The sequence below is a fragment of the Grampus griseus genome (genome assembly GCF_964374135.1).
Source record: "Grampus griseus genome assembly, chromosome: 8".
NCBI classification, from domain to species: domain Eukaryota; kingdom Metazoa; phylum Chordata; class Mammalia; order Artiodactyla; family Delphinidae; genus Grampus; species Grampus griseus.
This window is the reverse complement of record NC_139002.1, coordinates 63,300,103-63,315,541: the sequence shown is the minus strand read 5'-3', so window position 1 is coordinate 63,315,541 and position 15,439 is coordinate 63,300,103. Positions and strand designations below refer to the sequence as shown.

Sequence of the window (15,439 nt, the reverse complement as noted above, 5' to 3'; positions counted from 1 at the left end):
TGGCCATCTTACCTTATCTTCATTGGCAACAAGCAAAGTTTCCATCCCCATTTTCAGACGTTGGATTTCTTGGTCTGAAAGAATTTAGGTATAGGAAGATTTACTTACGTAAATGCAGACAACTATTCCCACCTGCTAAGATGCTAAGACTTTCCATATGAATAAGTTACACGTGGCTCCCTACTTCTTTAACGAGCCCATGATGGTGTCTGGCATAGAGTCAGTCTCATTACATATTTGCTGGACTATTAAACGAATGAACCTACTATTTTGTCTTCTCTTTAGAGACATTTGTGGGGAAAAAACAAAATGCCATTTATTCAAGGGTGACACAGAGGAACCCCCAAATCTTTCACAACTGACATCCCACAAGGAAACAGACATTTATCCTCTATGACTTGAGTAGGCATGTACCTGGGCGGCTGCTAACTAGTTTTAGAGAGAATCACACTGTCCCGTGGATTGTAGCAGAAGAGAATTTAAAATGAGAGAAAAAAGGAAGCCTATAGCTGAACAGAGACAGGGCAAGAATGATTATGTAAACAAGAGTCAGGTACTTGGCTCAATTTAGAAGGTCACAGTCGGAATCGACTAACAGTGTCTAGCTGGATCTATAAGTATGTTAAAACAAACGCTACTGTTAAGGAAAGCAATCTTCGTTCATCATAAGCCTACAGAATTTCTCTATGGGCCAAGGGATCTTTGTAAGTCTGTGGTGGACAACACACTGCCTTCTCTCACCTTGGCCCCAAGAGACTCTCGAATTCTTCCCAAACTAGTCTGGAGAGCCAGGTCAAAGGCTAAAGCCTAAAGGAGCTGGGGGTCTTTCTGCCCAACATGTGGAGGTCTAAGAATTAACACATAGCTAGTTTTTCCAAGCAAAGCCCTATAGCCGTCCCCAAATTGGGTACTACAGAGAATAGGGATGTCTACGTAAGAGAAATACAGCAGACAAGGGGACAAAAATAGGTATAGTCACCCCATCTCCTTTCGGGATGCTTGCTACAGCCGGCAAGAATAGGAAGAAGGGATTTAGGACTTTGTGTAACTAGTTGTAGGGATTCAGCTTCAGAGGGAGGTGCAGAGTGCTTGCTGTTCACTATCTTAGGCTCTTGACAGCTAAAGATCAGCTTGGCAACCCAGTCTGTGGAGGGGAGGGCAGTAAACTCCAGACGAAGGCTGGCAAACCTTGATGCCTTGGGCAGGCCGCAGCCAGAGCAAGGCCCCGAGCATCAGCTCCAGGAGGCGCCCGGTGATGGAATGCGGTGGGGCCTGGAAGGCGAGGCCTGTGGGGAAGCACAGAGTGCAGGGGAAGCCTGCCTGGCCCACAAGTCAGGGCCTGGGGAACTCTTTATGCAAGTTTAGCATCACAGACAGTCTAGAGTATCTCAGGGGTCTCCGGTCTCCACATTAAGCCATGGCAAGTAGGTGACATACTCAGTGGCTTGAGAAGACAAGAGAAAGGCTGGCGGAGGGATGAGCACATGGGTCACTAATTTCCTCCTCCCGCCTAAGCCATTGTTTCAGGGCTGCACAGCTTCCCCACCCCCGCCAGGGATCCAAGCTAAGCGGTGCTGGTGCCGAGGCCCAGCTGCAACTGTAGTGGGGCTAGTTCACAGGGCTCCCCAGCGCTGCTCTGCAGCCTGGGGGCCAGAGAAGCTGGAGGGTGTGTGATCATTTTGCGTATAAGGCAAATAGCTGTAAATATCAAATACGCATTAAGAATACTTGAGGATTTAGCCTCTATTTTTAATCAGCAAGATTTGAACTCCTCAGGGACCATTCACCATCCTTTCACTTATTCAATAAATATTTCTTAGGAGCCATGGGCTGAATGCCATGTGAAGCTCTGTGGATATGGTCTCAAATAAGAGAGACACAGTCACTGCCCCAGAAGGAGGATGACAGTCTATATAAGACCTCACAAAATACAACACTGATCAATTACAATAAGTACTATGAAAGAAAAAGAGTGCTGAGCTTGAGAAAAACGGGGGCACCTAGCTGAGGTAGGGTGGCCAGGAAAGGTCTTCCTGAGGGGTAACATTTAAGTTGAGATCCAAAGGATGGGAAATAACGCATCTGTTTCTGTAACCTCAGGCTCTTATGTGAGTACCAGGCAGGGCTCCATTCAACGACTGAGTGAATTGCTAAAGCCTCTTCTTTGGTAATAACACAAAGACAAGTCCTTTCAATTAAGGGAAAGAGTAAAAGCCCCAGGGGGAGCTGCACAGAGAGCTTCAACGGTCAGAGTGCATCTGAGAAAAGCCTTCAGAGCTGAGTCCTCCGAACAGGGGAGGGGTTCATGGTAATGATTCCACTGAGTCCTCCAAACAGGGGAGGGGTTCATGGTAATGATTCCACTGAGTCCTCCAAACAGGGGAGGGGTTCATGGTAATGATTCCACTGAGTCCTCCGAACAGGGGAGGGGTTCACGGTAATGATTCCACTGAGTCCTCCAAACAGGGGAGGGGTTCATGGTAATGATTCCACAACAGAGCTGGGCTTTATAGGCCCATGCGTGCACACACGAACACACACACACACACACGTACGTGCACATTTCATGCCTCCTCACACAGCAGTACACACACCCAGAGACACACATGCCCACTTATAAGAGAGGGCCCAGGGCCAAAGGGCAAACTGCATTCGGTCACAGTCAGCCCAGTTACCTTTCTCTGCATGGTCATTGTGCAGAGCTGCAGTCCGGGAGAGCTGACTGTGCAGACGCTCAATTTCTGCATCCTTCAGGGCTACCTGCTCTTGCAGCTGGGCTACCTCAGCCTGGAAGAGAAAAAGCCATCCTACCAGCTCAGAGGGACTACCAGACCATGACAAAGTACCTCAAGTCAGAGCCCAGGGCCAGTGGGTCCGAGGACACATTAGGAAGTTAGGAGCAAAGCTGCCAGAGGTGAGCAGTGAGAGGTGTTCACCGCCCTCCCCACAAGGTGGAGCTCTGCAGAATGAACGCGCTCTTCCTGGCCACTGAGGACATGCCCGTGGCCCTGGCCATCCACCTGCTCTTTCTCCTGCATCCTCCTGCCTGACCAGGCTCTTTCCCTCCCATGCCTTCTGCAGCCAAAATAAGTCAGAGGCCTGAGGAGGTGGGAACGTGCTCAATGGGAGGGCTGCCCTTGGTCCAAAGATGGATATTCTCTTTCTGGACATGGTCTTCCTTCTCCCAAGATATTCTGCAGTAGCATGTCCGTAAACCACTGTAACAAGTACGTTCATCTTTCGTTTTTCCACCCCATACAGGAAATACAGTGGAAATCAAATCGCTACTAGTAGACAATGAGTGAGCCAAGAGTTCCCTCCCTCAAACTCTCCCACCCTGAATGCACAGCCACAGCCTCTGCCCAACCTCAGACATCTATGCTCCTTTACCCAAATGAAATTACATACAAGCATTGCATACAGCATTCAGGTGTGCTGAGTGGACGTACTTTTGTAAATCAACACAGGCGCACACACACATTCACGTGGGCAGCAGCACTGGGTGGTTCCCAAGTCTCTACTAGCAGATTAAACTGCACACGTAACAGCAAGCCAGGTGGTCCCTGTGCTCCCATACTGATTAGAAGGTCAGAACTGGGTAGGTCCCGTCCTGAGAGGCATGCTGGCTTTGGAGTTAAACTTGGATTCTCTCATTTCCTAGTTGGGTAAGTGGTTTAACATTTCTGAGTCTTGGTTCATCTATAAAACCAGGAAAACAGCATTTAGCACACGGGGCTGCAGTAAGGAGTAAATGTGGTAAGGGTTATGAACAACTTAGTCTCATGCTCAGTAGATAGTAAGTCCTCAATAAATGCCACTTCTGTTGCTGCTCTCATCCTACTCCTTCCCTTATGGATAACTAGCTAGTGCTCTGAGCATCACACCAGACTAAGAGGGGCTTCCCTGGTGGTGCAGTGGTTAAGAGTCCGCCTGCCAATGTAGAGGACACGGGTTCGATCTCTGGTCCAGGAGGATCCCACATGCTGCGGAGCAACTAAGACCATGTGCCACAACTACTGAGCCTGCACTCTGAAGCCCGCGAGCCATAACTACTGAAGCCCGTGCACCACAACTGCTGAGCCCATGCGCCACAACTACTGAGCCCGTGTGCCACAACTACTGAAGCCCGTCTGCCTACAGCCTGTGCTCCGCAACAAGCCAAGCCACCAGTGAGAAGCCTGCACACCGCAATGAAGAGGGGCCCCCATTGCTGCAACTAGAGAAAGCCCACGTGCAGCAACGAAGACCCAACTCAGCCAAAAATAAATAAATAAATAAATAAAATAAAATCTATAAAAAAGAAAATAAACAAAACAGACTAAGAAAGGGGGTGAGAACCAACTCCCAGCCAGTCAACGGCACACACAGCAGAAGCTTCTACTCTGGGCACCCGCCCCCCATGTGGTAGCCCAGTCGGGCCCCACCTTTATTCTGCAAGGTTACGGTATGGGCTCGTCCTATCCCGAGGCCATTTTTGAACAAGTCAAGTAATCAAATGAGCACTGGTCCTGTTGGTGGCCCTTCCACCCAACAGGCCTGTGTTCAGCTTCAGGACACACGGGCTGAGAGCCTACTCTCCATGCTCACTGCGTTCTTACATCAACCCTCACGCAATCCTCTCAGGAAACCATGGGATGAAGCAGTACCCCTGCACGTCACCGGGGAGAAAACAGGAGTAGGGAAGGATTCGACTCCCAAGTCACAGAGCTATTCAGCGACCAGGCCAGGACGTGAACCCTGCCTGCTCGAAAGCCAGGGCTCCACCCAGCCTAGGCTGCCTGCAGCTGAGTTAATAGCACAGATGAGGGCTCCTCGTGTGGGGAGAGGGCTCCCTGAGTCCACCTCAAGGGGTTCTGGACAAACCTTCCCTAACATCCCCAAAATGGGCCCATGTAAAAACAAAGAGGTGGCAAAGGGGTGGGTTTCCTTACCCAAAGTCCCTACAGAGCACTGTCCCTTTGCTTGGTTTCCACCTACAGAGGACAGAGAGCTGGGTCCAGCTGTACCAAATGGCTTGCAGAGACTCGCTGCCATGGGCAGCTTTGCACAGCTAACCCAGGGCCTTGGAGCCCGTGGGCTTACGATTGATGGCAACAGTGGCTTCTGAAAATACTAGCCTTGGGACTCAATCCAAATGCCTCTCATTTCTACAAGGGCCAGAATATTCTTGGAAGATATTCTCTTAACTTTTCTTGCACCTTCCACACCCATTTCTCCCCTTCCTTGTAGACAGGGTGAGAGCTGTTAGGAATCCGGATGCCTGATTCTTGTCTGCGGGCCCCACAGTGGACACCAGTGATGAGATGCTATCAAGGCAGAGCCCAGGCTCTTCTTCTCTGAGGCCTGCCTCTGGGTGAAGTCATTTATTTACAACTCTACAGACCAAGTGGCTGGGCCCAATCTCCCATGTGCCCATTTTCACAGAATAGGCCAGAAATGACAGGTCCTCTCTTACGCTGAGAAAGGTATCTGTCCCTAAGCTGGGAAGTCTACAACAGCCCAGAGGCCGTGCACCTGACCATGGGGAAAAGTATGCTACTGCCATGGCCACTGAGGCTGGAGCTGTGTGGTGAGAGGTCTGGGACAAAGCCAGGCAGAGATGGGGGCTCTGCCTCCCTGCAGATCCTGGGCCTTATTAAACCCAGGGACCCTGCCCTACCGCCGCTGCACTGAAGGACGAAGCACACTGACGGACTGAGAAGCTTTACACAGAAAATGGAAGAACTTTCAAAAACAAGGCAGGTTTCAACTGCAGGGAATTAGGATGACAGAGGGAAAAGAGCATGAGTTTTGGAATGACACAGATCCAGATCAGAACCTCCCCTTGGCCACTCTGAGCCTCAGTTTCCCCACCAGGAAAACGAGGACAATAAATCAATAGACCTCGCTGGGCTCTTTTATGGACCAAATGAGAAAACGTGTACAAAGGGCTGGACACATTCTGGCACACAGGAGGGTCTCCAGACGTGGTGGTTATTAAATAATCCACAGTATCTCAAAGGTCTACATGCCAAGGCGAAGCGCTTAGGTGATTCAAACGAGTTGTTTGGTTTTATAATAGAAGGTGGAGTGTACAACTTCGAAGGTTTCACCAAGACAGGACTCGCTTGAGGGGATCGTGGGGATGGGAGGTTCTGAGCTTTTAGAGAAACGGTGCTCCTAGAACTGGGGGTTGTGAAGCACAGTGCACACAAGGGGACACGTAGATAAGAACAGAGCAGTAGATGATCAAGCAGATTGTCTAGCGCTGGAGCTGACTAGCTGTAAGATCTTGGGAAAGTTGCCTAACTACTCTGTGCCTCAGTTTCCTCATCTGTAAAACAGTTAAGAAAATTACATTTATGCAATAGAATATTATACAGACATCAACATCATGTTCGGAGTTTTCTTTTAATAGCATGGTATAAAACTGTGTATAAATTATCAACATCAAAATTAAGAGAGAGAGAGAGAGACCCCAAAAAGAGAAATTCCTGGAAGGAAATATTAATAGTGGTAGCTCCTGGGCAGTTTACGAATGATTTTTATTCTTTTAAATTTTTGTGGTTTAAAATTATCTATAACGGTTATTATTGTTTTTAGAATCATTTGAAGGTATAGAAAAAATAAAACTGAAAGTACAAACTAGATGTTAAGAAAACTCTAAGAAGTAAAGATGAAGATGCCTACAGGACCATGTGGTAACACCTGTGGGTGGCGCTGCAGAGCTCTCAGTGGAAAGGCAGGCGTGCACCCACCCACCAGGGGGAGCCTGGCCAGCTCCTCAGGCGGAGAAACTGCTTCAGGGTTTTAGAGCTTCCCGCCCCCAACCCCAGAGCGTTACTCCTTTGCCTGCATGGAAGTCTAACTCTACATGTGAAATTTCCTAATGCTTAAGTGACAGCTAATTCGACGTTTTAAAATACAACGTTCTGGCCAAAACAATAAATGTGTGGGCTGAATCCATTCCAACTATTAGAGGAAATGAAGGAGGAAACTATTAGCGAAAACAAAGGAGGGAGGGATAAAATTTATTTCACGAAAGAATGTATCGTCGGTGTCCTTTAGATAGCAAGCTCCCCAGTTCAATAGAAACATGATCTGGTTACAAAAATATGACAAGTATATATTCTGAGGAATTGCTAAAAATAAAAGCATACCTCTTTCCAGAAACTGATTATTAGAGGGGCTGCTAAATTTAAAATGATGCAGCTAAGACAATGTTGGCATTCATCTGTCCTAGGACTCATCACTCACTCATAGAGGCCCTGCTTGGCCCAGTGTCAGCCTGGGCCGGGGCGGGGGGGGGGGGTGCCATGGGACACAGAGAGAGGGAGACTTGGCGACCTCAGCAGCTCATAATCTCATGGGCTTTCCCCAGGAAAAGAGCCCTCCTGGATTAAATCTGTCTGCTCGCACAATCTGGGCACTGTTGCGTGTACACACAGTGGGATCCATTCCCATTCCTCAGCCTTAGGCTACGGCACACCCCAGACCCTCCCCACTGGGCCTCAAAGCTTCTCCATAAGCATCAGAACCGCCTTTTACCTTGGTGGCCTTCAGTTTCCATTCATACTGGTTCCGTTCATTTTCCAGCTCTTCCACCTTGATTTTGAGGTGCCGGAGCTCCTGCAGTAACTCCTAGGGGGGTGACGAAGAAAGACAGAGTTCTGATGGTTAAAGAACAGGATGCTCCTGGGATCTACAACCCTGGGTAACACATGCACAGTGGATACCAAGGCAGGAGCGACCGCGTCAGGCTCCACGCCGTGGCTGGCTCCAATCTTTAAACACGGTCCTCGTTTCAGGAAAAGCTATGTGCCCGTTACAAAACAAAGGCCAGGGAGTTCCAGACAAAAGGAAGAGAAAACTTGCTTCTTCTTCGCAGAACTTGTTCTCCCCGCTCCTTTCTGACATCTGTGTTCCCCGCAGGGTGTGCCCAAATCATGCACGTATGTGTAGGGGGAAGGACAGGTAGGAGTTGGGAGCAAGAGAAACTGAGATGCAGAAATGAGGCAGCTTGTTACAGGCAAAGTAGCAGGAAGCAGGCTAACAGGGAGCATCTGTCTGTGCTGGGGGTCGAGGAACCCAGGGGAGGAGGCTGGTGTTCCCGCAAGGCTTCACAGAGGAAGTGACAGCCAGGAGGATAGACACAAAACGCTAAAAGGACAAATGCTAAGTGTGAAATGCAGAAGCCGGTCTGGGTGTTCCAGTTCAGAGGAGGGGTTGGCTTGAAGAAAGGACGGAGGGAGGCGGCGTCCAGGGAGAGGGCAGACAGCCTGCTGGGCTGGAGCACAGGATGGGCAGCATTCAGTGGGAAACGGTGGGGCCTTACTGTAAAGGCTTTGGGATGAGAATATGAGGCGATCTGATGCCATGCTTTAGAAAGTAGGGAGCCTCTGAAGGTTGCTGAGTGGGGAAGTGACATTTAAACAACTTGCCGGTGGTGGAGCTGGAAATCAGGGCTGTATCTTCTAACCCCAGGGCCCCTGCTTTCTAAAGTACCCCTTTTAGTAAAGACACCGCTGAGCACCCTTATCCCAAACCTAGGTTCCTTTAATGGACAAAGGGTCCTGCTGACTGGTTTCTATCAGAAAAATTAGCATAAAAGCGATTACTTCCCATAGACTTTCTGAACTCCAGATTCACATAACAAACTTCCCACAACATCTCCACGTGGATTGCACAGAGGCATCTTACGACTGTCATGACCCAAGTGTAACCCTTAATTCCCCCTCACAGACATCCCTGTCTCACTAAATGGCATCTCCATCCTGTGCCAGAAACCTGGGCTCCATCCTTGGCACCTCCTTCTGTCTTCCCCCCCTACATACGTAACTCACCCCCCAAGCCTTCTAAATTCCACCTTCAAGGAAATCACCTGAATCTCTTTTATCTCAACTCTAGCATCACTAGCAGTTACTGCTGAGAGCCTGGACAGCCTCTCCACTGGTTGGTCTTCTGTCATCTTGCCCTTCTTGAAGCCATCGACCCCCATGGCATCCAGGGGAACAATACAATTACAGCACAGATCTGATCCTGGCCCTTCCCTGCTCCTCAAAAGCCCATGAACTTTAACCCACGACCGGTACGGCCCGGCCTAACCCAGCACCCTGCCTGCCTCTTGTACTACTGTCTCTCCCCAGTTATGCTCCAGCCACGCTGGATACTTTTTAGTTCCTCTTTCTGACTTGGGCCCTCACACATGCCTCTCCCTCCCTCTGTCTGGAACTTTCTGCCAGGTTAACCCCTGCCCATCCTTCAGGCCGCCACGAGCAAAGCTATTCCAACCTCTACACTTCATCAGGTCCCTCTGCTATACTCTCTTGTGGCATCTGTATAATCTTATATCATTTGCAATTAAACAGTTACTGGTGTGATGGCTGATGGCTAGTTCTCCTACACTGTGAACTCCGTGAGCTTTGCTAACCTCTGGCACATAGTTAGGTATGTGTTATTTCTTGATGAACGAACACTTGCAATTCAAGCCATCATTTAACGGACCTTTGCATCCTGAGACAATCCACCAGAAAGTTCCATTGCTTACACTTGCATTGTGCAGGGAGATTCGCTAAGATTTTCTTATAAATGAGGTGAACATTTGTTGATGCCCTTTTAGAAACGTATCTTCCAAGCTAAGGTTACTGCCTCTGTGATCTGCAACATTAGACTTTAAGGCCTGTTGTGACTTGTAGCAGATCCAGGATCATTTTCTGAGAACATTTCTGGCCCTGCCGGAGGGGACGCCAGGCCTGCTGATGGCAGAACTGAAAGTGTGCAGGTTCCTGCTGAGGAGCTGCCACTGTGGGGACCCAGAGCATGATGCCCTCCAGGCTCTCTGACCTCTCCGGCACATCCCCTTCCTTCTAAGCTCTTTGTTGCCCATCGTGGGCTATAAACACTGGTGCACAGTGTAACTTCTTTTACAAGTCTTTCTGGGGTAACCCACTCACCAGGGGGCATGCCCAGCACCCCTCTCAGAGCTTCCCTTTCCAAATCTACACCTATATCTTGACTCTCAATTTTTTCCCCACCGAGGCCCCCTCCCCTCATGCCCAAGTCTGGGTGGAGATTTCCCACATGTCCCATAGTTGAGTATGGACCATGGCAACTTCCTACAGACATGGCTACTACGCCCTTGACTTTCCCTTGGGCTTCCAAGTCCTCTTCGATAGCGGGCCTTGGGAGCACAGGCTCATCTCTGTGCAGCTGCCACCACAAAGGACCTGGTGACACCAGCGCAAGGGGCCAAGTCCAGAATCCCAGGCAGATACACCTCTCTCACACGGGAGAGCTTTTCCCAGAAATTCAGATGATGAGAGTTGTCACAGCCTGTGGACACTTGTGTTCTATTTTCTCACTGGGGATAAACCTCTTTAAAAATAAACTTGAGAGGATTATTTTATGATGCTATTTTTTCTTAAATTAAAAAAAAAAAAATCATGGGAGCTGAAACGTCATTTAATCTCCCAGCCCAGGAGGGAGAACCAGTGTCTGAGTCGTACCTGGGAAGGGGACCCGAAGCTTGCTTTTACACCGACGCCCCGTCACTCAGGGCACCTGACACACCTCATTCCCAGCCCTGAGAGAGACGAGTACTGCCACCGGTCAGAGGGTTGGCCTCGCCGGCTCAGACCCCGTTCAGCGAGGGTCACGGAGCTCAGCTCACATCCCGAGGGGAGCAAGTCCCAAGCTCTGCCCAGAGGTGACCACGGATCCATGTTAAGCCAGCACACGCTGTTCCAGGTAGGAGAAGCCCCAGCCCCTCCGCCAGCGAGATGCCACACACACGCATGCTCTGATATACTTAAGTGTGGTTCCTACAGGTGACCCCTCCCAACGGGCACACTCCTGGCTGCAGGGCTGGGGCCGGGCCGCACCGTCGTCGGCTGCCACCTCCTCAGGGTGGTCCCTACTGAGTGAGAGGCGCTCTTGAATCTGCCTGTGGATGTCCAGCTGCAGCCTACACATCTGCTGCTGCAGCTCACCGATCACATTCAGAACCGACTGTAGGAAGGAAGAGAGAGGAGAAGAAAAGCACGCAGGGTCAGTCAGCGCTCAGACACGGAACTCCTTAGGAGAGCAGAACAGAAGGATGGAAGTGTACGGCAGGGGGCACACAGCGGTCGCTGTCCGTGACCATATGCTCTCTTCACAGGAACCAAAAGACGTGGCATTTTCCCTGACCTGCCCCATCCGTGGGCCCGTCTGCAGTATGGCCTTCGTACCATACTGGGGGCCGTCCTTGCATGACAGCGTCTGAGGCGCAGAGTCTAGCAAGAGCGGAGATGGGATCACATACGGATGCATCCCTTCTACACTCGCTGACGCCCTCCCCAAACGTGCCAACACCTGTGCACAGGGGACATACGGCGCACAACACGCGCACGCACGCTACTACGTCCCCAGCCCTAAACGCTCCCTCACACCCGACACCAGACCTGACTCCTCTGTAGCCTCAAGAACATTTTGACCTTTTATTGCAACTTTGGAAAATAACTGCAACCCTTGGAATTCATACCTACTCGGTTCTGAATCCCTTGCACTAGCAGCTCTGCTGGGCTTTCCTTTATCTACTCCACAGACATCTAGCATCACTCCACAGAGACCCAAGGCCACAGTGAGCAATGGCGCTCGCAGGTGAGTGAGGAGAGACACACAAATAGCAATCACAACAGGCTGTACGTGCTACACCAATAGGACCATGGGGCTTCCCGGGAGCGGTGAGTGACTAATTCCGCCTGGGTCGAGACAGAGAGATGGGACGAGTCTAAGTGACGTGAAGTAGGCGCGTTCTAGATCCCTTGCCTGTGTGGGGAAGTAAAGGGGACGAGGAGTCATGGGCCTGGCTGGCAGGGTGGAGGATGGTGCCACTCATGGCAACGAGAAACCCAAGAGCCTGGGGAAGACTGCGGGCAGCTGACGGGGCCGGGGCATGGAGTTAAGGAGACAGTTGGCAACAGATCCCGACAGAGCCTAGGGTGGATGGCAGCCATTTAAAGTGTTTAGCCCGTCTCTGCCCACCTTTACTGACATTCTGAGCACTGGCACCTGGTACTGGGAGGTTTGCCGCCTGGCACCATGAGAACTGTCCAGGCATGCTAGAAAGAGGTTTTCCATCCCCCACAGAAACAGTGTTTCCTAAAAGAAGAATGTAGAAGGAAATGTAGAAGGAAAATTGAGGGTCCGGATGGCAGCTTGGGTCTGAGAGAGCACTGCTAGGGCCCCTACGCCAGCCTGCTCTCCCTCCAGCGACGCCACTTGAACTGGGAGAGCTGCAGATGCAGGCATCGCCGTCATAAGCGGGCTCCTGGCCTCCCAGCCACTCTCTCCTGGAGCTAGCGCACCTGAGTTAGCCCAGAGACAGCCCCACGTTGTCTTTCCCCAGAGTCAGTCGTCAGAGGGTTGGCTTCACCCGCTCATCTGACTTTGGTAAACACCTCACACGGTGCCCTGGCACACGGAGGCCTTCGATAAATGTGAGTTCACTTTCCCCACTGCTTCTCCTTTTGCCACCAAGCGTTTGAGCCATAAGAAATGAAGGAGAGAAACCGGGAGAGCAACAGAAAACACCTCAAGGTCATGCAACACAGTTAAGGCCCATATGACATTGATCGCTGACAACAAAAGCCCAGTGGCTCTGCACCCTCCAGCATGCTTCCCTTACTGGCCACTCTCCCAGAACCTTTAGTCTCTCCTGGTCACTGGCCCTGCCGGTCTTCACACCTGCTCTTCTCTCTCTTATGTAAGTTTCAAGAACGTCACGGCCCTCACTCTTCTCCTGTTCCCTTCATTGTTGTCTCTCTCAAGTGAGGGGTCTAGACCCGCTGGCCCTGATTTTCATCACCTCATCCCCACCCCCACTCTCCAGGCAGATGAGCTCGAGCTCTATCTCCAGCACAAAAGGGGTCAGCACCCTCCTCGCGGTCAGATCCACACACGCATCCTCTGTCCTCAAGCTGCGTGGCTCCCTCGTCTTACTCCTTACCTTCGGCAGCTCTGCACTACTCAGGTTCTCCTGGCCTCTCTTTTACTCTTTTCCTGCCAACTTATGGATTGCTCCAGTCTGTGTAGGTCTTCATGAATCCCAATGTCAACCGATCCACTTAGTTTCCTTTGGCTTCCTGTCATCACAACTTGAAGGCCTTCTATATCAGCAGCTAAATTATGGACTAAAAATGCACACCAGGCAGGAGGACCAAAGGCAGATGACATGACCCTCTGCAAAAAAAATCTTCCTAGAGGTAGTCTTAAGATATTATTCATTATCACTTGGGTACCGATATGCCTGTTTTAGCATTCATCCTATATTCCTCTATCTTATCCACAAGACTATCCCAAGCAATGTTTTCGCAGTGCCTCACTGAAGTGAGGATTTACCCAGCCTACCACTACAAGATGCACTCCTGGCCAAACCAATGAGGCCAATTAGACGTAACTTACTCTTAATGGACACAGATCCCTACTTTGTCTTCTCACAAACCATCATAGGGTTGACCTCAAACTCAGTAGACTGAATTTTATAGAACCCTTCTAACTTTCTTTGCCATTTTGAAAAAAGAGGAGGAGGAGGAGGAGGAGAAAATGGTTACTTCCAGTTTTTCAGCAACTCACTTGATTTCTCCGATTCCTTAAAATTCACTTATAAACAAGCAGCCTGGGGACTGCTGTCCTAAGTTCTGTGCACCTGTCAGAGGTATCAGTGGAACCAAGCCCATTCTTTCTTTGATCTTCTTGAGAACATAACTTTAAAGGAAAATCTTCCCATTGTCCTCAGAACTGTCCCTTTCAGTGGGGTTTGATCTTCCTGATGCTGTTCGTGCAGGTGCACTTTTCTCCGTCCTTCCTACCTTTTGTACAAGCCCCTTTGAAAACTGGTTCCTCTCAAGGTACCTCTACCTTTTCCTTTTTATTGGTATATTATTTGTGAGGTTGCACAGTCAGAAATAAGTATATTTTTATGTAGTTCAATATCCTTGAGTCATCGCTTCTATTTCTGAACTTTCAAAGGTATGATTTCCAAGGTCCACAGTGCATGTCTGGCTATGCCGCGTTCTCCCCTCCCTCCCTGTCATGAACTCTCAAAATAACAATGGCCACTCTCTCAAGAGACCCATCACTTTCACTTCATAAACTAGTTTCTAGCTTTGCTTCAGCATTAGAGCCAGAGTGGCAGATTGCCTGGTTTCTTTATCTACATTCAGGGCAGAAACTATAAATGGGGGGGGGGGGTGGAAGGCAAAAACAAAAACCAACCCTTCAATACCTAGGTGTTGGGTAGGAGTTTATTTATTTATTTATGTATTTATTTTGGCTGCGTTGGGTCTTCGTTTCTGTGCGAGGGCTTTCTCTAGTTGCGGCAAGCGGGGGCCATTCTTCATTGCGGTGCGCGGGCCTCTCGCTACCGCGGCCTCTCTTGTTGCGAAGCACAGGCTCCGGACGCGCAGGCTCAGTGGCCATGGCTCACGAGTCTAGTTGCTCCACAGCATGTGGGATCCCCCCGGACCGGGGCACGAACCCGTGTCCCCTGAATCGGCAGGTGGACTCCCAACCACTGTGCCACCAGGGAAGCCCCCCTCTCCTCTCTTAATAGGTCTTTTCTCTCCCATAGGGCCGAGCCTTTTGTAGTGGTGTTTTCAATCTTGGGTCCCACATCATAAAGTCCAAGTGACATTTATGAGGTTCTAATCCCCGTTCTGTAATCTCAACTCACTTTATTACTCTTGCTTTGCCAACCGTCAAAGTTTTTGTTTCGGGGCTTCCCTGGTGGCGCAGTGGTTGAGAGTCCGCCTGCCGATGCAGGGAACGCGGGTTCGTGCCCCGGTCCGGGAAAATCCCACGTGCCGCGGAGCAGCTGGGCCCGTGAGCCATGGCCGCTGAGCCTGCGCATCCGGAGCCTGTGCTCCAAAACGGGAGAGGCCACAACAGTGAGAGGCCCGAGTACCACAAAAAAAAAAAAAAAGTTTTTGTTTGTTTGATGGTTCTTTTCGATGTGAAACTAACTACTGGGCACTTCCCATAATCATAGTCTTTCCCACCCCATCCTACCTGTTAAACTTGTTCACAACTTTACTTAGTTGTTTCTCTCCCGCTTCCTTCATGCTCAGTTTGATACTGTCCTGGCACTCTGACACATAGCAGGTGGGAATACCACCTCCACATCTGTCAAAATGTCAAGTGTGTTGTACCCTTTGACCCTTCCATTCCACTTCAATATCCTCACACATTTACAAATTTATTCACAATAGCCTTATTTGTAAGGGCAAACACTTGGAAACAACTTAAATGTCCACCCAAGAGAGAACTGGTTAAATAAATGAGGGCATAGTCAGAGCGTAACATAATATGTAAACATAAACATGAATGAGAAAGGTTTTTTTTTTAACGTACTTGATATGAAACAAGCTCTATGACTGCTCAATTAAAAAAAAAGAAAGGTCTAGAATAATGTGTATCTGTG

At 49.8% G+C, this 15,439-nt stretch overlaps 1 protein-coding gene across 8 annotated transcripts in view; it reads right to left on the bottom strand.

Annotated features, from left to right (window-relative positions):
• Positions 1–15,439, bottom strand: part of PPFIBP2 (PPFIA binding protein 2) — a 147,682-nt gene that overhangs the window by 28,884 nt on the left and 103,359 nt on the right. For 6 of the 8 annotated variants that reach the window (XR_014297056.1, XM_082659337.1, XM_082659338.1 and 3 more), the window contains 4 exons: positions 10,804–10,986; positions 7,528–7,620; positions 2,676–2,787; positions 13–74 (listed from right to left, as the gene is read on the bottom strand). Coding sequence is in view for 7 of the 8 variants with exons in the window: in XM_082659337.1 (XP_082515463.1) it covers positions 13–74; positions 2,676–2,787; positions 7,528–7,620; positions 10,804–10,986 (450 nt within the window). In the remaining variant the exon portion in view is untranslated. The remainder of the gene's footprint in view (positions 1–12; positions 75–2,675; positions 2,788–7,527; positions 7,621–10,803; positions 10,987–15,439) is intronic. The other 2 variants (XM_082659339.1, XM_082659341.1) reach the window with 1 other exon arrangement.